The 21,601-nt window shown below is 42.8% G+C and overlaps 2 protein-coding genes across 2 annotated transcripts in view; one reads left to right on the top strand and one right to left on the bottom strand.

Annotated features, from left to right (window-relative positions):
- Positions 1–2,364: 2,364 nt before the first annotated feature.
- RASL11B (RAS like family 11 member B) lies at positions 2,365–6,365 on the top strand. The gene is made up of 4 exons (XM_064418170.1): positions 2,365–2,548; positions 2,738–2,794; positions 3,870–3,946; positions 4,789–6,365. Exons 1-4 carry the CDS (start codon positions 2,425–2,427, stop codon positions 5,254–5,256), a joined length of 726 nt encoding a protein of 241 aa, XP_064274240.1. The 5' UTR covers positions 2,365–2,424; the 3' UTR covers positions 5,257–6,365.
- Positions 5,747–21,601, bottom strand: part of SCFD2 (sec1 family domain containing 2) — a 187,369-nt gene continuing 171,514 nt past the window's right edge. The window contains exons 7-9 of the mRNA XM_064418169.1: positions 18,774–18,908; positions 13,360–13,479; positions 5,747–9,397 (exon numbers count right to left, since the gene is read on the bottom strand). Of these exons, the coding sequence (XP_064274239.1) occupies positions 9,305–9,397; positions 13,360–13,479; positions 18,774–18,908 (348 nt within the window). The 3' untranslated portion in view covers positions 5,747–9,304. The remainder of the gene's footprint in view (positions 9,398–13,359; positions 13,480–18,773; positions 18,909–21,601) is intronic.

Below are 21,601 nucleotides of genomic sequence, written 5' to 3'. Positions count from 1 at the left end.
CCTTCCACTCTTGTTAGAGATTTGTTCTGGTGTTTTGCTACTCTGACTCAGTTTATACCCACTTATGCTGACATTGGCCCTCAGTTTTAGCTTTCCTGGCTCATCCATTTTCTAAGCCCCACTTTTGTATATTTTGTTCTGTCTCAACTATTGAACTGTTCTTACCTGAGCCGTGAGTTTTACTTTCTCTCTGATTCTCCTTCCAAGAGAGGCAGGCAGGGGGGAGTAAGCAATCAGCTGTGTGGTACTTAGTTGCTGGCTGGGGTTAAACCACAAGAAATATTGTTTTACTCTTGACTGGATGACAGAATCACACACTGCACTGCAGATCTTTCCTGAAATTATTTATCTGACATTGCTGGGTTTACACGTCCCTTTTCAAGCAGCTCCTACTCATCTCAAGATTAACTAGTCTCCCTTATCCAAATGCTGATCTTATAGCCAATGGAAGAATTTTTTTATTAATCTCTGCATGTCATTAATGCTATTGAATTTAATTATATTTTCATTAAACCTATTCCAAGAGACATACAGTTTGTCCAATATACTAACTACTCCCAGCTCTGTCAACAGCAGGTTTCATTACCTTGCTTGTGTTCTTGATGACACCATTGTAATGAAAACTTGAAGGATGACAGGAGCATTGATGAATCACACAGAGCACTTTCCTTCAGTCTGACACCTCCTATATAAAACAACCCTCTGTCATTGTCTCCTGATCCTCGTGCTGTTCTGCTTCAACAGCTGTTTCCTGTCTGGACAGCATCAGGTATTATTGATCCCAAACAGACTACATCTACCTCATTTCATTTCTTGAAGAAAAAGGGAAACACAAAAAGATATCCTGCTGAAGCAACATCTCATGTAATTGCATACTTATTTTATTTCATTTATTCTCCTATCTTTAATTATTCATTTCTTCAAAATTTGTCTAGATTATTGTAAATTATTTCCCTCCCTTTCTTCAATGCAAGTATTCCAGAATGACTTGAGTGCTAGAGTGAAAGTTTGTGCTCCTTCCACCCTCACCTCCACACACTTAGCCTGTTTGCACACTGGACAAGATTGTTTGTTTTCCCCCACTATAGGAATTACCCATGACTTTCTTCCCATTACTCATGTTCCTTCTGCATCCATCTTTATTAAAACTAGAAGCAAAATACTTCTTGGTTTTCTAAATATTGCCAGACTTCCTTCAATCTGTATGCCCTTCTCACCACATGACTGCACCACCCTGCTTCTTTTTTCCTGGTTGAGGTAACTGCTTCTAGCTGACATTATTTATTTTCTGCATTTCCTCATCTTGAAGACAAAACTTTCTTAGGAGAGTGATCCTCTCTACTTTTGCCTTTAGGTTTTCTATTTCAAATGACCTTAATTACAAAGATGCCAGATAATCTTCAATGAAACCCTTTCCCTTTTGCTCAAGGTACAATGTCCAGTTCATTTCTGCTGCACTGACATAAAGAAAGCTACTCTTTTCTTCGTATTCAAGTCCTTGAGTCCTTCAGCCTTGTTGATTAATTTCTAATTGTGTCTCTTGCCCTTTCCCCTTTTGACTTAGAATACCTTTGTATAAATCTGTTTTACCCACCTATTTATTTTAAACTGCACCTATGAAATATCATATTGTAATGCTACTATGGTCACCCCTGTGACCATAGTAGCCTTACAATACACCCCCTACCCAAAAGCTCATCCACCATCACCTCTGGCGTTGGCCTGGGGGCTGGCAAGGAGAGCAGCTCCTCTCTTGCTCCCAGCACTGCTCAGCCCCAGGCGTGGTTTGGAGTCTGCTCGCACGGCAAGGCAAGGCAAGGCAAGGCAAGGCAAGGCAAGGCAAGGCAAGGCGAGGAAAGGCAAGGCAAGGCAAGGCAAGGCAAGGCAAGGCAAGGCATCCGGAGGTGGGTGGCGGAGGTATGGGGCGGCAGGTACGACCCAGAGTGACAGCCGCAGGCCGATGTAGCCGCCAGCCTGGGCACCAGGCGGGTGCCCGAGCCTTTACGGATGGCCCGGGCGTTTGGGTCAGCCTGGCGGGATTTTGGGAGTAGTCGGCGGCGCTGAGATCTTCGGAAACGCTCGACCCGCCGCAGTTAGGGTGCTGCGGGTGTTTGACTCCCCAAGAGCGGGGAGGTCACACACAGACACCGACTCCTCATTCCTGACATCCTTCCCCACCCGCGGCGCGGGGCCCGCCGCGCCCCCCGCAGCCGCTCACCCTGCCCGGCATGGGCGGAGCGCGGTCCGGGCGTGTTTCGGGGCGTGTGTCGGGGCGTGTCCCGGGGGTGTTCCGGGGCGTGTTCCGGGCGTGGCGGGGCGGTGTTCGGGCGCTCTGAGTGGCCGCCAGGGGCCGGGGCGGGACGCGGGGGCGAGAAAAGGGCTGGGGGCTGAGCGGCGGCAGCCGGGGCGCGGGTGGCGGCCGGGATGCGCCTGACGCAGAGCATGTGCACCATCGCCGAGTGCGCGCCCGGCGGCGACGGCCCCGCCAGCGCCCGGCCCCGCCTCGTCAAGATCGCGGTGGTGGGGGGCAGCGGCGTGGGCAAGACAGGTGAGGGGCAGCGGCCGGGACGGGCCGGGCGGGCGGGGGCTGGCGGCGCGGCTGATGGTGCCTGTCTGGCTGATGGTGCCTGTCTGGCTGATGGTGCCTGTCTGGCTGATGGTGCCTGTCTGGCTAATGGTGCCTGTCTGGCTAATGGTGCCTGTCTGGCTAATGGTGCCTGTCTGTGCCTGCCCGCAGCGCTCGTGGTGCGGTTCCTCACCCGGCGGTTCATCGGCGACTACGAGCGGAACGCAGGTAGGTAGGCGGGCGCGGCGCGGCTTTGTTCCCGCCGTGACGGCGGCCGGGCAGGGCACGGCGGGCGGGAGCGCGGGGTGCCAGCCCTGCGGGAGCCTGCAAGCCCCAGCGCCGAGCCGGGCACAGCCGGGGAGGGGAGGGGAGGGGAGGGCTCGCTGCCCCGGGCCCTTGGGGCGCTCGGCGGGTGCTGCCCGCGGCCCGGATCCCCAGGGTCCGCGGCTGCCGGCGCCCCGAGAGCCGCTCCCCTCCCGGACTGCTCGCAGCCCTCGGAGAGGGGCACGCCAGACACAGCCACATGCGCTTTGTGGTGGCAGCAGCTCTAGAGATGGGCTGTGCTGCAGGTCTCTGACAGAATTTGCTTTATGTGGTGGAAGTAGCCCTTTTTTGAAGGAGGCTTTTAGCTAAAACAGGAAAACTTTCTGTAAGCCTACTGTTATATTCTGTGCAAACTGAGTGCCAGCAGCTGCATGTGCTATGCAGGGCCAGTTTAAAAGGGAAAAGGGGGAGGTGATGCTACATACCTCATTCCGTGAGTAGAGGGCAGAGTCTGAACTAATGCTGGCGTAAAATATACAGCCTTCTGTTGAGGAATTTACTCAAGAAAGCCAAAAATATGAAAAGAACCAACAACCAACCCAGAAAATCTTACAGGCCAGCCAACAGAGCCAGAAAATGTATTTGTCTTGGTTTAGGGTAAATTTAGAAGAAAATTTTAAAAAGGGAGCTTCACTAAATTGTGGAAATAGTAAATGACAAGGAAACTGCTTTTCTATGTAAAGAAAGCTTATTTTTGCATTCTTACCTTTATCATGCAAGGTAAGACAGTCTTGAAGAGTGTTAAAAGTTCCAGGTTGCCTACCATTTAATGCCCAGCTTCAATACAAGTCAATTCATGATTTAATCCCAGATTTCTAGTAATGTCATAAATATTGTTAACACCCAAAAAGCTTAAAACACTGGTTTCTTGCTTCATGAGTGGCAATATGACTTTCTCTACACAACTAATGTGCAGCAGAAGCAACATTTGTCTGTAGAGTGGTGACTGTACTTGTGAACCTGTTGGTGTTCTTGTCAGGTAATCTCTACAGCAGGCACATCCAGGTAGATGGAGAGATGTTGGCCATCCAAGTGCAAGATACTCCTGGAGTTCAGGTGAGCTAGATGCAACCATCCTACGAGAGTAGTGCTGAATGTTTGTGTGCTTGCATCCCTCTGTGCAGCATCTTGTTATGGTCTTTCTGTAAAATATTTTGCTGTGTGTTTCAGAGTTTGGTATTCTTTGTGGGAGAGGTGGTAACTTGTGTTTTAACCAGTCAAGCCAGCTGTGGTGAGGGAACTGTTTCAATGAATCATTTGTTCATTGGAGGCCCGTTACTTTTGAGTGGCTGAATTACTGAAGTGCCTCGTTCCTGTATATTGAGAACATTAGGCACAAACCCAGAAACAATTCAAACTGGTATATGTGAAATATTGTATATGAAAAAATAAATGTCATGACCACTGTGCAACAAACTTCATAAATGTGTGTGACAAAGTGAAGTCACTTTGCTACACTGTGGCTGTGCTCATTAGTGTGTCACAAGTTGAAGTTTTGAATGTATAGACCTGAGTAATGCTGGACTGTTGCCTTTTTGAACTGGGCAACGCTCCAGGTCTAAATGCTTCCAGCTCATATCTTTGCTTCCCCAGACTTACTGTCTAGCCAGTTAATTTCCCATTCTGTGGAACTACAAAGTCTTTCTCTGCATGCAGAACTACTCAGGTCAATTTTCCATTTGAGTATAGCAAACTTCAGTGTTAAATTCCAGCTTTTTGCAGCTGAATCAACATCTGCATTTGTTCGCTATGCTCAGATTAAGTTCATACTTACCATGTGAAATCCAAATATATGTCTGAAGCTGTAAAATGCTATTTGGCTTTACAGAGTCCTGAAGACAGGTTCCTTTAATCTTTTGTGACTTCAGCTATCTAATTTGAGACCATTCATTTTTCAGATCCATGAACACAGTCTGGATTGTAATGAGCAGCTGAACAGATGCATTCGCTGGGCAGATGCCCTGGTGATTGTCTTCTCCATCACTGACTATAAGAGCTTTGAACTACTCAGTCACCTTTACCATCACGTTCGACAGCTGCATCCAGGGAACATGGTCCCTGTCGTCATTGTGGCAAACAAAGCTGATCTCTTGCATATCAAAGAGGTGGAGCCTCGGCAGGGACTTCAGCTGGCCAATATGCTGGGCTGTACTTTCTATGAAGTATCTGTCAGTGAAAACTATAATAATGTCTTCAATGCCTTCCATCTCCTCTGTAAAGAAGTCAATAAACAGCAAATAACCAGCACCCCTGAGAGGAGGAGAACCTCTCTTATTCCACGGCCAAAATCACCCAACATGCAGGATCTGAAGAGAAGGTTTAAGCAAGCTTTGTCTGCCAAAGTGAGGACTGTCACTTCTGTTTGACAGCACAGCCCTTGGTCTACCCAATGTTTAGCTTGAGATTCAAACCTGGGGTGTTTAACACTGGCACGTGTAGAATCCAAGGTATTGTGAAGGGAGGATGGTTTGAGTAATCTTTTGCATGGTAGAAGTCTTTAAGCAGTTGCTTAAGAAAGGAACAGTATCAGATTAGAAAGGGAAAAAAAAATCCTAAAACCGCCTGAAAAAGTTCTAGGATGCGACTTGCTGAACCAGTATTTTCATTTGGAAAGGGAACTTTTCAGTAAATGAAACAATTTGCCTTTTCCCCAGTTGGACAGATTTGGCTTTCATTTGTGCAGAAACAACCTTTTAGCTGTAACTCAACTTGGGCAGGGAAATGCCCTGAACTGCAGGTCCCTGTTCAGAAGTAACTGCTTGAGTTTTGTTCTCACATGGATGAAGGACAGCATGATGCAACTGTTTAATTTTATTGCACAGTAGAACTGGGGTTTTTTGTGTTTTTCAAAACAAACAAGCAAACATCAAATGGTTCTGTAAAAATAAGTGTAAAATAAGTGGACAGGACTGAGCATCAAGACTGTAAACAATGGTCTTTATTTTTTACTAGCCGTGTTATTGCTGACAACTTGACTTTACTCTTTGTATGCAAAGCTATTGTCCACAGGGTGTAAACATATCTAATTACAAACAACTCTTCTACTGTTTTAAAATGTACTTTCCAGACTAAATGATCCAACATGGAGCTTCTGAGAAATGTGTGTGGAGTGATAGTCTAATACGGATGCCCTTTAAGACCTCCTTTTTTTTTCTCTCTTGTGTGCTGTAGGTGCAAAAAGAACAAAAGGTGTGAAGTGTGGCTGGCTCCAGGCAATGAAGCTGATGGCTTGCTCTGAGCTGAGCCAGGCCCTCTTCATTCTTAAACATATGGCAGATTTTATATAAATACTTAATTTTTTTAATATTGAACCAATGGAGTTCAGAGCCTAAGGGCCTTATACACATGCACTTTAAAAAGCCAGTTGTGCTTTTGTTTAAACTGTAACTTATTTATTTTGTGTACAGTTACTCCTCCTAGGGAGTGGACTTTTCATTCGTACTGCCTGGTTACAACATTAAATTTTTGAATTGCATGTTTCCTTGTGTGTTCTTTGGGGGTGAGAAACAAGGAGTAACAACCAGTGAAATGTTGAGACAAAGTAATAGCTTTCTTAAGGTAGTTAACATATACTGCAGAAACAGCAAGGTGTCCTTTCCTGCCTGTGCTGTTGCTTTATTAGCATAAACCACAGGGGTTTTTCTCTCACAAGTGCTTTACAACTTCCTTTTAAGAAATTCTTGTAGGAGAGGAACTGAATAAGGCAAAGACCTTTCAAATTAAAATGGGATTCTTCATTTCCACTTGTCAAAAATACTTTGGTCTTTAGTGAGAAAGGAATAGCCTGAGGTAGGTCAAAACCTAGAAGAACATGAACTCTATGTGATTGCCACTTTCTTTAAAAAAAGTATTTATGTTTTGAGAGCTGTATCACCATGAAGAACTTAATCCAATTGGAGGACTACCTTTTTCATGTTTAAAGTAGCTTTACTAAAAGCCTTCCTGAGGAGGATGTTTGTGCTGGTGCTAGGCTGATGGCTGTACAGGCTCACCTTGTTAGCACACAGCTGCAGTAAGTGATGCAGGGAAACTCTGACAGGGTCCCACTGATGATAATCTTCTGCACCACGAGTTACTAGCCAAGTGATTTAGGATTGGAGTTGCAAACAAAACTTGAGTTTCCCCTTCCACTCTGAGCTTATACCAAATAGTGCTTAGCTTATTAAGAGAGAAGTAAATAAATTTCCCAAGAGTAGCTTTATATTTTCTCTTCTTTTTGCCCTCTGAGTATTGCTTGGTGTTGCAGGCAGAGGACTTGGACACTCTTTGATATGGTCTTGCACCTGCCAATGCAACTTTCTTCTGTACTGTTTCTACTCACATGGGACTGCAGGCCATCCCTCATCCCTTGACCTTTTCCCCAAGCACAGGGTCCGTGTAGCTACTACAGCTATTTCCTACAAATAAGCTTACTATTGCACTAGGGCCACTGGAAAGACTCCACTGTACTTTTGGTCCATAAGTAGCATCAATTACCACAGCTGTGGCCCCACAGGCTGAGAAGATTCCTCCAAAGTGTGTGTGGGCCTGGAAAGCTGGTGTCTGTCTCAGCCAAAGGAGCTACTTGACCCAGAGGAAGTGCACGATCACCGGTGTCTGCCTAGACTCACCCCTGCCTTCTCAATACAGTAGGGCTTTAGATGGCCAGGTCAGAGACCTGAGGGCATTTGATGGAAGAGAGGTGAGGGAGTGACCACACTGTCAACCAGCACCAGCATCCTTCATCAGCTCAGGAAAGCAGCAGCATCTCGGAGGTGTGAGTACCTGAGCTCAGCAATGGCCACTGAACATAGGCAAGCCTTTCTGCTATAAGCACAGTTTAGGAAATGCTCTAAGACCAAGACAGATGGTTTAGATTCCTAGGGGCAGTCAAATAATGCAAAAGTAAAAGGAACTGCAGGAATATGCACTTTTATTGATTACAGAATTTCTGAAACAACCATATCCTAAGAAAGATTGAACAGTACAGAATGACAGAAAAACCAGGAGACCAGCTACTTGCTTTCCAGTTGCTCTATTCAAACTATTCCTTGAGCTTTTAATATTGCAATCTCATAGCATTTCTCATTTTTTATAGCACAAAGTTCCATTCTATAGTCCTTCTTATAAATTTCTCCTCCATAGAGGCGACATTGTCCATGCTTTATAAGCAGTCCATTGTTTCCTTCCAGCCACTCAAAACTGAACTTAAACCAAAATGCACCCTTTTCTGAAGACCATTATAAACATTTAGGAGAACTAATGCTAGCTAGTGAACAAAATTTAAAAAACTACTTCCCATTTAATCTACTCCTTTGGCATAATAAAGAATGCTATGGTAGAGTGAATATCACTTAATTTCACATTCTCATCTCAGCATAAGCTGTAGTTGTAGCATTACTTGGATGAAGTAAGAGGATGCAGCTTTAGAGCTCCACCATTTCATGTTGCAATTTGGAAATCTTGGTGCTATATGCAATTAAAATCTCTACTGGCTGCTGGTCTTTCATCACAGATTTTTAGCAAAGTTTTATAAAGAAAAATTACATAACTGAATTTGATTGCAGCTATTTCATGATCATAAATTAAAAATAATAGCTGTTTTCTAATCATGCTCTTCAGAAATCTAGCTCAAGAAAGAATCTGTGCTGCAGCCTCTTGAAAATGGGATCATGCCCTTTTTTTTTTTTTTCTTTCTTTTTTAAATGCATGTGAGGGGAGGATTCTTTTGGGGTTATCATCAAACCATCACAGCCCATATGGCCTGTCTTTTCTTCTGGGACTGTGGGTGGAGAAACTAGAGCAGGAAATGGAAAGCTGAGAGGGAAGCAGCCATGTAACCCAGCCCTTGAGTCTGGCTCTGCTTCCCTGCCTCTACCAGTCCTGCTGAAAGAGCATCGCCAGGCTGGGAGCTGCTGTGCCAGCTAAATCAGGGCTGTGTTCCATGATCTCTCTGGAGTGAGGGACAAAGTAAGAGCAGAGGCTGTCAACATTGTATAAGGCACACATTTTGCAAAGTTGCATGACAGAGGGTGGATTTTGCTAGCCTCTCACTCCCTCAGCAACATTTCCCACCAGCAAGCCCAGCAAAACCATCAGAAGAAATGATTCTGCTTAGGGGGTGCAAATTATGCATCACCTGGCTCTCAGCTGCTCCTTTGCTAGGGAATTATTACTAACAATCACCCTCACCACGCTGAGTGAGGCTGGGAGTGATGCAGCACTGCACAGTGCCATCGTCAAGGAGGGGAGGTTTGGTCAGACAATGGGACCATTTGGAAGAGCTGCCCATGAGCTGCAGGTGTTCCCTTGCAGCCAGATTCACCTGGAATTGCAGCAGTTGACGTCAGTTTTTGGAGGGCTATTGAGAAGAGTGACAGAGCAGGGATTTGATGTTTCCAGGCAAGGCACTCATCTTCTCCACAGCCTCCCCTGTCAGATACGAGCGTCAGGCTGGAGACAGTCTGAGGCAAACAACAACTCAACAGCACTGTGTGGTGTCAGGAGTACAGAGGAGAGCACAATTACCTGAAAGAAGGGGAACAAGAAGCAACAAGTCAAACTGAAAGGGATGGAGACAGTACTAATGAGGCATAGATAGTAACTGTTTGCTTTACCCAGCTCTAGGCAGGCTGTCTGCTTCTGGTGTTTACTATAGAGCAATACACCTTGTCCAGCAAAACTGTGTGCTCGCTAATAACTGCAGTTAAATCGCTTTAAGGAGCATAATGACTGCTAGCATTGTATGCTTAATGAATGTGTGCTTTGACACATTTCTACCCACATTATACCTGGTGATTTATTGCGTCTGCCAGTGCATTTACTGTGAGGCACCAGCTGATGAAGGCGTGGTTTCCTCTCCTATAGCACAGATTTGAGTGATGCCTGTTTCCTCTCAGTTGAAGGTAGGTGAGCACCACAGAAGTGCCTGCTGCAGGAAGCCAGACTCCTGGTTCCAAACCATCTTTTCAGACCAGGCACAGGTTGTTCTGCACATCAGGCTCAACCTTGAGCACTGTCAGATGCTATCACTTTGGTTTCTTCCAGGTTTTAATCCCAGAGTGATGAATGAAACCATTGCTCACTACAGCCATGATACACACCCTACTAGGTGCAGGTATCTGTTTTCCCTGAGTGAAAACCAGTATATAATTATGTAGTGTGAAGGCTTCTCTGCAGAACAAAGCTATTATCCAGGAGTGAGTGTGTACACTCTTGGTGTGAGGAGCTAACCCAGGGTTGAAATCATAGGACACTGCCCCAAGTTTAGCAGTGTCCATAGGGTCAGGATTGCAGGCAGGGATCTGGGGACAGATTTAATCATTCTAGCTCACTTCAAAATGAATTTGCTTCTTCAGCACAAAACCAAGGAGAGGAAGCACAAACATCAACAACAGAGTATGCGTGTCCATCTACTGCGGCAGCTATCAAATGCCTTGTGCTGTCCATCATGTAGTTTAAGTATGTGGTAATGCCGCATTTCAACTATTTTTGTTGCTCTTTCTTTCATCTTTTCACTTCAGATACTGAGAAGATCCCTTCTGTATTGGTGATAGCCTCCCCCTCACTTCTCCTCTTCCCTTGTCCTCCCACACAATCTGCAGCAAACTGACACTGATTATCTCTTCCTTCATAAGCCTGAAAAAGTCTCTGTAACTTGCAGATGCCAAGGCTGACACTGTCTTACTTATGTTACATGAGAATCAGACTATAGTACAGTATGTGCTCATCTTGTTATCATGCAGCTTAACTCTGAAAAACATGGAGGGACATGCTACTAAAGTTTTTTTAGTGTACAAGCCAAACAAATCAACAATAGCCACTGACAGATAAAAGCAGTTTCTTCTTGGAGCCTTACCACTGGATCCTCAGGGGATTTGTGCAACAAATAGCGAGCCCAGAGCGAAAAATGAGATCTGCAACTTTAATGTCTCAGAAAAGATGCTTGAATACAGCAGGACTTCTCTCCTTTCCCTCCAGTATCTCCAAGGGCTTGTTGAGGGGGATAAATGAGAATGTTTGTTCTTTCATTTTTACAGAGAAGAGAAGAATTGCCCAGATAAGTAATGTCCATCTCTTCTCCAGGCAGCTCTGTTCAGGACAGTCCTTTGCAGCCCTTCTCCTTGTTCTGTACTCCATGCCTGTCTTTCACACTTCACCTGAAGGGCTATCCCCTCCTAGTGGCAGCCAAGGTGGAAGAGCCAGGAGCTCCCATCCTCACCCACTGAACTCCAATGGGAAGTTTTCCCCCAGCACAGCTGAAGGCAGGGAAGGATGCAGCAAACTATCTAAAGGTGCATCTGAAAGTTTATAAGTCTGTTGGCCTCAGCCACAACCACATAGATGGTTGTAATGTTGGGAGAAGGGAGGGAGAAACATTCTCTCATGCTCTTTTCCCTGTATTACTCTCCTGATTAAAGCAGAAAAAGAGAAGTAATTTCTTCCTTCAAAAATAGGATACTTCTCACTAGTTATGGGGAGCTATTTTCTACCATCCAAAACCAAATGGTGCATAGGAAGCACTGTATTTCTTTGTGCTTCTCCAGGAGAAATAAAATTGTCATTCAGATTCAGATGCAGAGAAGTTCTGTGGATGGAAACATGTGTCTCTTATTCCACATTTAAACTTCATTTGCTTCAACAGTTGCTAAAGTAATCAGTGCACCCTGTCAGTTTTTCTTCAATTACTTTCCTCAATTTTTGCACTTACACATTTTCCAAGAGCCAGGAATCAGTATAAATGTTAGTGCTTTGTTTGACTGGAATGGACTTGGAAGGCCAGCGTTTCCCTGAAGCCTGAACCTGACTGCCTGAACAGCACAAAAAGGCTCTGTTAAATCCTGGCTTGACTTAGATAAATGCCTGGCTTTTTGAAAAGAGAATAATCCTAAACAGGTGGTGCATATTCACATCTATAGTGCAGAAATCCAGGTAAAGCCAACAAACTTACAAACTTTTTTTTTGGTGAGAGATTTGCACAAGTGCTTAGTTTCTTCTTTCTCTTCCTCCTCCCGCCTCTCCCCCAAAGTTGTTTCACCTCTAACACAGCACATTTGGACAAAGGGCAAGATGCAGTAAAAGCTTAAAACGCTTTAGGAATCTGCCTCAGAGGGTGACCTGCTGCCAGGGTTAAGCCAAAGCAAAGCAACACCAGATCCCATGTCACCACTGTCAAGCCTTAAGTCCCTCTAGAAAGCTAGTTGAAAATCTCCCTGCATAGTTCTCAGCCAACTCAGATGTTAACCCTCTGTTTATCTTTCAGGGTGTCTTAATACATTTTGTGTGTGGATTAACCTGTCCACCAGTGTGTCACAACTCAATTCTCCTTCAAGAAGGAAAATATAATTTGCTATTTTGAGGAGATTAGCAGTAGACTAATGGGGAAGAAATGTGTTATCAGATTAAAAACAAACCTGCTAAAATGGTACTCCATCTTACAAAATACTGCTTGAGACTGCCTTGCAAAGACAACAGAAACATGGAAACACATGTCAAACTGAGGGGCTGCTTTGCCTGTGGTTGGCTCCATTTTGCTAATGATTTCTCAATAATTAAAACCACCTTCCACAGGACTTGAAAACAAGATGTTTACAAGCCACCCTGGAAACCAGAGTTATGTCTATGATGCAGCTGGTTACACAGCACTTTTAGAGTTTTTGTAGTACCCTATGTATCTGCAGTGCTCAACAGATACCTGTTTGGTCCTCCACAATTAATGATTTTTAACATCTCAGGTACACCAGAGCTCACCCATCCTCCTCCTCTCCCTCCTCCATTCAGATGACAGTCACTGTAGTCAAGTTCTGCTGCCAGAGAGGGGATGAGGCAAAGATCAGCCACATGAACATTACTGAAGCCTCACTGTGGGAACCATCCTCCTTCCAGGAGTCCAACAGCACATTCAGGGGATGCAGAGACTTGGGGCTTTCTCCACACAACCTGCTTCAGGCTACTTAAGATCTAGTGGTCAGCTATCTATCAGAGACAGCTGGCCAGACACAGGAGGAGTACAGCTGCATCCAGGTTAATTTATTTTGCTCCTCACCATTGCTAATTGGCGTGCCTGCAGGATTACCACTGGTAAGTCACTAGGTGGTACCCAGGCTCCTGAGCATCCCTGCACTGTGTCCTGTAGATGGACAGCCAGGGACCCTGTAACTTTTTGGACAGCAAATGTTTCTGTTTATAAAGAATACAAAGAAACTAATCACTTGAGACATGATGGAAGCTACTTCAAATTAATGCCAGTCTGTTCTGAGTTCTCCAACCTGAGTTTGAACTTTTGTTGCTGACTATAATGTGAAAAAACAGACCTTAGGTGTCTGAATACTTGCTGCCTACAAATATTTCACAGCAAAATCCTAGCATCATTCCTGCCCATATGGCTGTGGCTTTCCATAGTTTTGGTACCAGTGCTACAGGGAGCACTATTTGATGAATTTTCTTAGTTTTTGTTTGCACAGGAACTGTATGCTTAGAGCTGTTTGTACCTGGGTACCAGGTTTGCGTGTTGCTACCAAATCCTTCACCATTTTGACCTCGGAGACTGACACTCCTCCAACCATAAAGATGATCAGAAGAGGATGATCACCAGGATGAGGGCGATTCACCTGTAAAATGAAGAAAAGCATTATTTGTACTTGCTTCATCCAGGTCCAAACCTATGGATTACCAGTGATCAGCTCCCTAAGTGGCTAGAGGAAGACCAAAGAGGAAGCTCAGAAATAACTATTCATGGAATGCTGTAGCAGCTGAGAGGGAAATCAATGGGGATGATGCCCAGTTAGAACTAATTAACTGTTTCCAGGGAAATAGAATCTCCATGGATTCCCTTGAAACCGGTGGGAATTTCTCCTGAAGTCTCAGGGTTTCTCCCTCCATTCCTTCTTCATTAGTTTCCTCCCTTTCCCAGAGAGGGAGGAGAGTACTTGGGTGGATGTTTACTTTGGATACACATACACAGGAGACTTTAGGGAATGAAGGGTAAATTGCTATCCAGTAGAATTGAGGAGTCCAGCCCAAACATGCTAGAATCCCTGCCTAGGGTCAACATGGAAAAGAATTTTATGCAATGTGTTTTCACTGGTGCAGTGAATAATCTTTTACAATTCATCCAATAAAAATAAATAAGGTGCATGATAGCATAAAATCAGTTTACAGCTTGTTTCAATTCAGAGTTTTCAGTGCTTCTATGACTACCTTGAAACTAATATAGAGAACCTTTAGATCCAAGAAAATACTTGTTTCATTTTTCCTCAATTATCTTTAAAATGGCACAAATATCCCACTTCAGTTAAGACCTCATAATTAACTTTAAATGTGAAGGTGATGCTTTAATTAATTTTAAACACGTATTTTAATTTTAAATGTGAGGGTGATGCTTTACATCAGTTTCCTCTTAGCCACTTCTAGAAGTTTGATAACTTTCCTGTTTCCTAGCAAACTGTTTCCTTCTTGAGAAAACACACTCCGCTGACACTACCCGGATCCATTCTTTGGGAGGGATGTCAACAGAGCCCATGCAATTGCTCTTATCACATCACCCTGAAGCATGAAACACTCCAAATGTTCAGTTCTGAAAAGTAACAAAATACTTTAATTCCTTTTTAGACTCTCTGCCTCCTCTCCTTGTGTGAGCGTAGGCTTTTAACAGCATTCACTTGACAGAATGAAATTGGTGTCAACCTATGTTTGGGCAGAGCAGGGCTCCTTTGCTTTCCCCACCACAGCAGCTTGCTTTGATCCTTGTGGCTCCAGATCCTGGGGGTACAACTCTTCTTCTTTTCCTTATTGTGGCTTTCCTATATTTAGTCTTTTGGCACTTTTTCATCCTGCAGGTCTGTCAGGCTTTCTGCCTGGTAACCTTCAGCCCGGACTCTTCCTTCTGAAGCCAGCACAGAGAGGTGCCATGTTCTCTCTCCAGGCTAGGCTGGCTTTGATTACATGGGGCTGGTTCCCTGTTCAATGCCGCTCCCCAGCAAGGAGCTCTTGCATTCCTGAGCCTTTGAGACTAGTACAAAAGCCTTACACAGATGTGTTAGTGAGCTGACTATTTGCACACGGGGTATTTATTCTCTTACTCTCTGACTTTGCTGATAGCACATACACCACAATTCCAGGGCACTGGATGAGACTTGCCAGGGAAGTGGTCACACCACCACGCCTGCCTGGCACATGGTGTGATACTTGGGAATGGTGTTGTGCAGGGCCAGGAGCTGTACTCGATAATCCTTGTGGGTTCCTTCCAACTCAGAATATTCTGTGATTCTGGGATCCTATGATTCTTAAAATCTCTCCTAGTAAAAACAAACTCATAATAAACATGCATCCAGAACACTGGGCACACTTAAAGGACACCCAGTATAAGAATTGGAAAACATGAGCTTTCAGGGTAATGCTGAAGAGAAAATGTCCTGACAAATCATTTCCTTCAGTCAAAATAAACCTAGATCCAAACACATGGAGCCTATATAAAACTTAGTATTTTTCAGAAGACTAAAGTTCAAACCACAAATTCCAGAAATGCGTATTAAAAATACTATTAGGCATGCAAACTCTAAATTAAATTAAACCAGAAATGAAACGGGTCTTGGAATTTGTAATTTTGTTATGCTATGTGTAAGTGTTTTGAAGGAGGACAGTACTTTGGGTACAAAATATTTGGCTGTGTTAAGAATGCAAGTTTCTGCCAATTTTTTTTTTTCTTGTTTGATAATACAACCACCCAAGACTCTCTCTTTTGAAGGAACTGGCTGCATGTAGCTGAATACAACTCATTCCAGTGACAGAGAAGAACTGAAATGGATTGCAACAAAAGCAATGTGTGTCTTCTATAGGATCCTTCTACAGTTCAGTTGATTTGGGACACTTCCACTGCCTCTGAATTTACTATGAAATCTGAATTTTGCCAAAATCCCCGAGTGAATTTAGATTTCAATTCAAAATGCCATATGTTAAAAAAAAATTGGAGAGATGTCTCAGGCAATTAAAAAGATTAACCAAAAACCCCTCAAAACCATTATGTTGACATGAAAGAGCCCAAAGGAAGGGGGAATGGTGCCCTGAGCCATCAGAGTGTCCCAGCAGGATGTCAGGGCCTTCTCCCCAGCTCTGAGCTCACCATACAGGGTATGCTCAGGATGCTGGTGGTCAGAGGGCTCTTTGCTGGTGCATGTGTCTGTGTGGGGAAGAGAGAGAGGAGGAGGAGGAGGTGGTAAAACAGGGTAGCAGTGGCCAATAAAACTCTAAAACTGAAACAGGGTCAATAAACTCTACAACTCTGAAACAGGAAGGCATTAGAGGACAGGTTTTTGTCATGGCTCATGGCAGCTCACAAAACACAGTTTTTTTCTGAGGAAAGTAATCAAAACCAATTATTATTGTTCTGTAACTCACCTAGCAAAAACAACAGCACTGGTCATTCTGGTATTTGTGACCAAACAGAAACCAATTAATTTAGCTCAATATCTGGAAAAAGGAAGACATGTCAATCACCAGAAACCAGGCTGCAGTGTAGGGCACTTGGTATCAATGATAGCAAGCTCAGACGATCATGTGTGAAAACACATGTCATCCAGAGCAGTAGTCAAAAGAGGAGTCCTTGAGGCAAGGGGACTTTTTCCCTTCACCATCCCTTAGCTTCAAAACAAACATATCTGCCACACAAACAACTTCTGGATGAGAGGTATCTTTAAAAGTCTGTCCTGAACTAACACACCTGAGGCAATCACCAAAGTATTTTTATGTCAGTTGGCATTTATATTCAGGCATTGAGAAAGAAACAAAAATAAGGAAGCTCACAATATAATTACTGTGTTGATGGTGTGATTGTGTCAGAAATACAGGCTGGTCAGACACTCATTCATGCAACAACTGAGCACATGCCAGCAAGCCAGGCTACAAACTAAGGGAGCAAGCATGAACACATATTTGTGAAGTATGTGATGATGTCTGTGAAATGTTTGTCCTACACAAAGTTCACTTGCTCACCTCTTAAATATTCCTTATAGTAGGATATTTGTCTTCCCAGGAAAGATGCACTTACAGGTACATATGGCCATAACTGCTTATGTCTCTCTCTTTCACACACTCTCTCACACAGACACAGACACAGACACACACACCTTCTGAAAGGACAGATTAGTTCTCAAACTAGTTAAAGGTGTCAATGTCTCCCTCTAACCATTTAGGCCTTCTGAAGTCCTTATATTATTTTTTTTTCCTTTTTAAGAGTAACCTATATTCGTGCTTAAAAATTATGTAAGAAACAAATACAATGAAATCAATAGAATTGTGAAAATTACTGGTAAATGAAACCAATAATGAAAAAATTACTTGGATGTAACAGCATGGTTACTTTGTTTGATAGTGGAATGTGTTTTTAATTCTATTATTTTTGGAGTGTTGGCATAAATTTTTCAGTTCTGACATAAGAATGGAGATATATTGGGTCACTTTTTCTATACATATCCTCTGTTGTCTTAGGGCTTTATCATTAGCTTTGAAGAACTGAGAGTTTCAATTTAGGAACCTAACTGAATGTATTTTGGAAATCCATTTCAACTGTAGAAACAGATTCCTGAAAACAAGCACTGGATTTTAGGCTTACTGATTATGTGCTCAATACTAGACTTCTTTGAAATAACAGAAAAATTACTTTGTTATTCTGATAATGGGTCTAGAATAGTACCAACACAACAGTCAAAACTATTTTTGTCACCTGACTTTAAATGAAGGTCTATCAGGAATTTTCACAAATGAGAATTTTTTTTTCTTTTCTATTACTATAGAACCACAGAATCAAATTGGAAGGAGTCTTTGTAGCTCATCTAGTTCACCTCCCTGCCCAAAGCAGGGCCAACTTCAAAATTATATCAGGTTGCTCAGGGCTTTGTTTGACCAACATCTGAATGTCTCAGAAAGGGAGAATTCTCTGGACTTAATCACTCTTCCTGTTAGAATTTTTTTCCTTTATTCAACAGGAATCTCCCTTGCTGCAACTTGTGTCCACTCTCTCACACAGTTTGCTGATGTCTCTTCCATGCGGAGGGGTGGTGGTGGTAAAACAGAAAGAAAAACACCGGGCACAACACTGAAATGTACTGTACTCATAACCATAGTATTGATGTAGTTTGGTGTGAGTTTAGGGTTGTTTCCAATGGAGAATTCAGGACATGCAGTAAAACAAGGCTGAACGTACAACATGTGGGCTACTCCACACTTCAACTCTGTAAATATTTAGCGGACACTTAGCATGGGATAATTTGTAAGGCAGAATAAATTGTTGTAGAATGACTGTCTTAAAGTATGCTAAGAGGATTCACAAAGAAATTTCCAACTCACAGGCTTCCTTCCTCCCCTTGTGGTACAAGTTGTCAAATTATAGGAAAGGTATTGAATTTGGAGCTCCTCCTTCATCCCCTGTGAGACCAGATTGTTCATACTTACTTCTATCTCAAGGCTGCTGAGTGTCCTTAAAGTCCTTTGATGAGATGCCATGTGGAATGCCTTTTGGAATGCCAGCTAGGTAACAGGAACTGACACTCACTTATCCATTTGTTTGTTGGGTGTCTCTGAAGAGCTCTAAAAGCTATGCGAGTTAGGACTTCCCTCTAGCAAAGCTACATTGCCTCTTCCCAGATATATCATTCTTATTTTGGTGTCTACCATGACCCTTATTTGGATTTCAGTCTGCTCCATTCCTCTTGTTTTGTTCAGCAAGTGCTACCTGTCTGTATTGTACCTGCAATGTGAAGCCTCAAGCTATTCCCAGCCCCCCTTGAAGGATTTAACTCTCCTAATCTCCCCTTAAGTTCTGCTGAACAGTATAATAAAATCAGCTACTGCTGCATGATGCTCTGACCTCAGGAAAATCTTACAGATGAACTTGGGAAGGCTGGTTTACCTTCATGAACATGCTGAATCCAGTTTTAAGGAGATCAGTGAGGCCTGATGAAATATGCTCAATATCAACAGGATCGGGCCGATCGGGGTTACAGACCTCTTCCACCACCTGTTTCAGCAGAGGTTTGTAAGAAGCCTGCACAAAGAGAACAATGCATTGTGAGCAAACCTGTTTTGACTCAGTGCAACCACGAGTCCAAATATTTTATTTCTATTAAAGGTAACAGAAATAATTATCCCAGAAATGAAAGCATTCAGAGAGATTGTGACCTTGACTCCAGCTGGTGTGCACCAGCACAACATCAGACTGAATATATTGGAAGAGAGCCACACATTTACTCTGCCCCATGTGTATTACATCAGTAAAGAGAGACAAGGAAGAAAGGGGGGATTTTACTTTCTCTAGAATCTTTTTGGAGGTCATACAGAAATGGATAACCATACGGATGAGACTGTTGCCCATTGTGCACTCAGATCTCATTCCCTTTCTAATGATTTTACAAACACCTGAACAGGGACTTTTTTTTAAAAATTGACCACTGCTGCCTTATTCCAAGTGTCATGTCCCCACTGAAGTCTGGATACCAGCAGGGAAGGGAAGAGGCCAACGTGCTCGTTTGTCCCTCATGGGAGAGCACAGCTAAGGAGTCCCTGTTAGTCCTTTAGATTCTGTGGCCATGGCACTCCACGTAATCCTTTCACCTGTGGAAGACTTTTGAAAAACAGGCCAAACAACCCCACCATTACCATGAATGTCAGAGCTTCAGAGAAGTTAGGGGCTAGGAGAAGTGAAAAATGTAAAGGTACAAATGGTCATCATACTGAAAGGTTTACTCCCAAAGGATCAACCTTATATCCTCTTAAGGATCCACAAACCCTGTCTGAAATTGAACTAGTAGCCTAATAATGTCCACATTCCAATACCAAGGTTTAAACAACTCTGACATGCTGAAAAAATTTTTAAGATTAAACTTTTAGGAACCAGTGGAAAGAGCTTGAATGTAAATTTAAGCTTACTTGGTTTATAGATGGAACTTTGTTTCTCTACTTTTAACTTTGCCCAAACTGCAACAGAACCACGATCATTTCAGAAAGTGCAACCATCTTAGAAAATAAGCAGCTTTAAAATTAGCACACTTATTTGGTTTTGGGACTACCCCATGTATATATCATCCCTTAGATCACTTAGGGGAATCAAGTGCAACATCATTAATTTTGCAAAGATGATATCTACAAGAGACATATTGCAAGTAAATAGTAAAAATGGATGGAAAATAAAACACAAACCACTTGGCTTGAAACTAAAATTTTCTGGAGTCATTAAAGACATGTTTTTCATCCAACACTTTAGAGTGAGAAACAAAGCTTACAGTTTTTTAATACAATACTGTCAACAAAGATTTATACAACTCATCTAGTTCTTCTCACAACATGTGCATAATTTTTAGTTGAGCCAACAAAGCAAATTACAGCAGACATGAGCTGCAGGATCTTTTAGAACATGTCAAGATTTCTGTCAAATCTAGTCACGCAATAAACAACTGTTTGAAAATACACATGCAGGCATGAAGTCCTATTTATAAAAATCTGTTTAATATCTTCATAGATGAGGAACAGAAAAACATTAGGAATGAAATATTTTTGGAGCAGAGATCAAATCACAGTTTAACAGAGAGGCTTACTCCACAAAATTAAAGGAAAAACATCATCTGACTGAAATGAAAAATATCATTCAGACAAAACTATCTACTCAAAGACATAAAAAATTAGCTATGATTTTGCATGTCTGAATTTTCAGCACCAAAACTCAGTGCCCTTCAAAACAACCCAGTCAGACTACACAGATACTAAAATACAGATAGTATGATCCCCTACCTTTTTTAAGTATAGTGGTTTCAAATATTTTTAAAATCTTTTATGACTTGAAATTAATCTACTATATTTGTAGGGGTTTCTTTTCATACAACACCCAAAACCTGTATTGGTTCTATCTCATATAATGAAACTTTGATCAACTTTAAATTTTGGCATGCACAAATTTGTTTAAAATAGCTGTTAAAAACCTCAATAGTTATGGGACACACCTCATACAAGATTATAAAGGGGAGAAGAGAGAGAAACAGAGAGACAAAGAGAGAGAATGAGGACAGAAGAGTGAGGGATGGAAGAAGGAATGGAGGATGGGAAGGAGGAAGGCAGAAATATACCTAGATTAAGATGAAAATAGTTTCAATAACAGACAAAATTCTGTTCTTGCATGGTCACTACATGAACTAGTTTGATAACCTGATGAAAACATTTCTCAATTTATGTAAGACATACAAACTACAATGCTACAAAAAGTCCTTCTAAGAGGCTATCCAATTCCCGGGTACTTATCCATAGAAACCTTTTAACGAGTCTTTAAGAAGAAATGGAGGCTTCCCAGCTTTTAACAGACCAAGTGAAAAAGTATGTAGAGGCTAAACCCACTCCCATAGCACTAAGCAGGTTTCGCAATGAGTGTGGTCACAGGACTTCTTCTGAGGAGCTGAACTGATTGCACACAACACCTGCCAGTCAAAAGAGAGGTCTGTTTCCAGACAGCTCTAAGTATCATGGGCAATCACATCCTGCCTGCTTATTTCTACTATTATAAATCTCCTGGACTTCCCTCAGCAGAAGGTTTGTCCTACTCAAGCAACTAGGTCCCTTGCATGGATAGATTAAGGGGCTGCAAGGTGTTAATATATCCCTTGGTATGTTCCAGCATAGTGGAACATTTATTCCTAAGCAAAGTGGATTACATCCAAAGGACATACTGATGCTAATTACATTTCCAGGAAGCTT

This window comes from Passer domesticus, chromosome 4 (genome assembly GCF_036417665.1).
Source record: "Passer domesticus isolate bPasDom1 chromosome 4, bPasDom1.hap1, whole genome shotgun sequence".
Lineage (NCBI taxonomy): Eukaryota > Metazoa > Chordata > Aves > Passeriformes > Passeridae > Passer > Passer domesticus.
The sequence above is the reverse complement of the archived record's forward strand: the minus strand, read 5'-3'. Positions and strand labels throughout refer to the sequence as shown.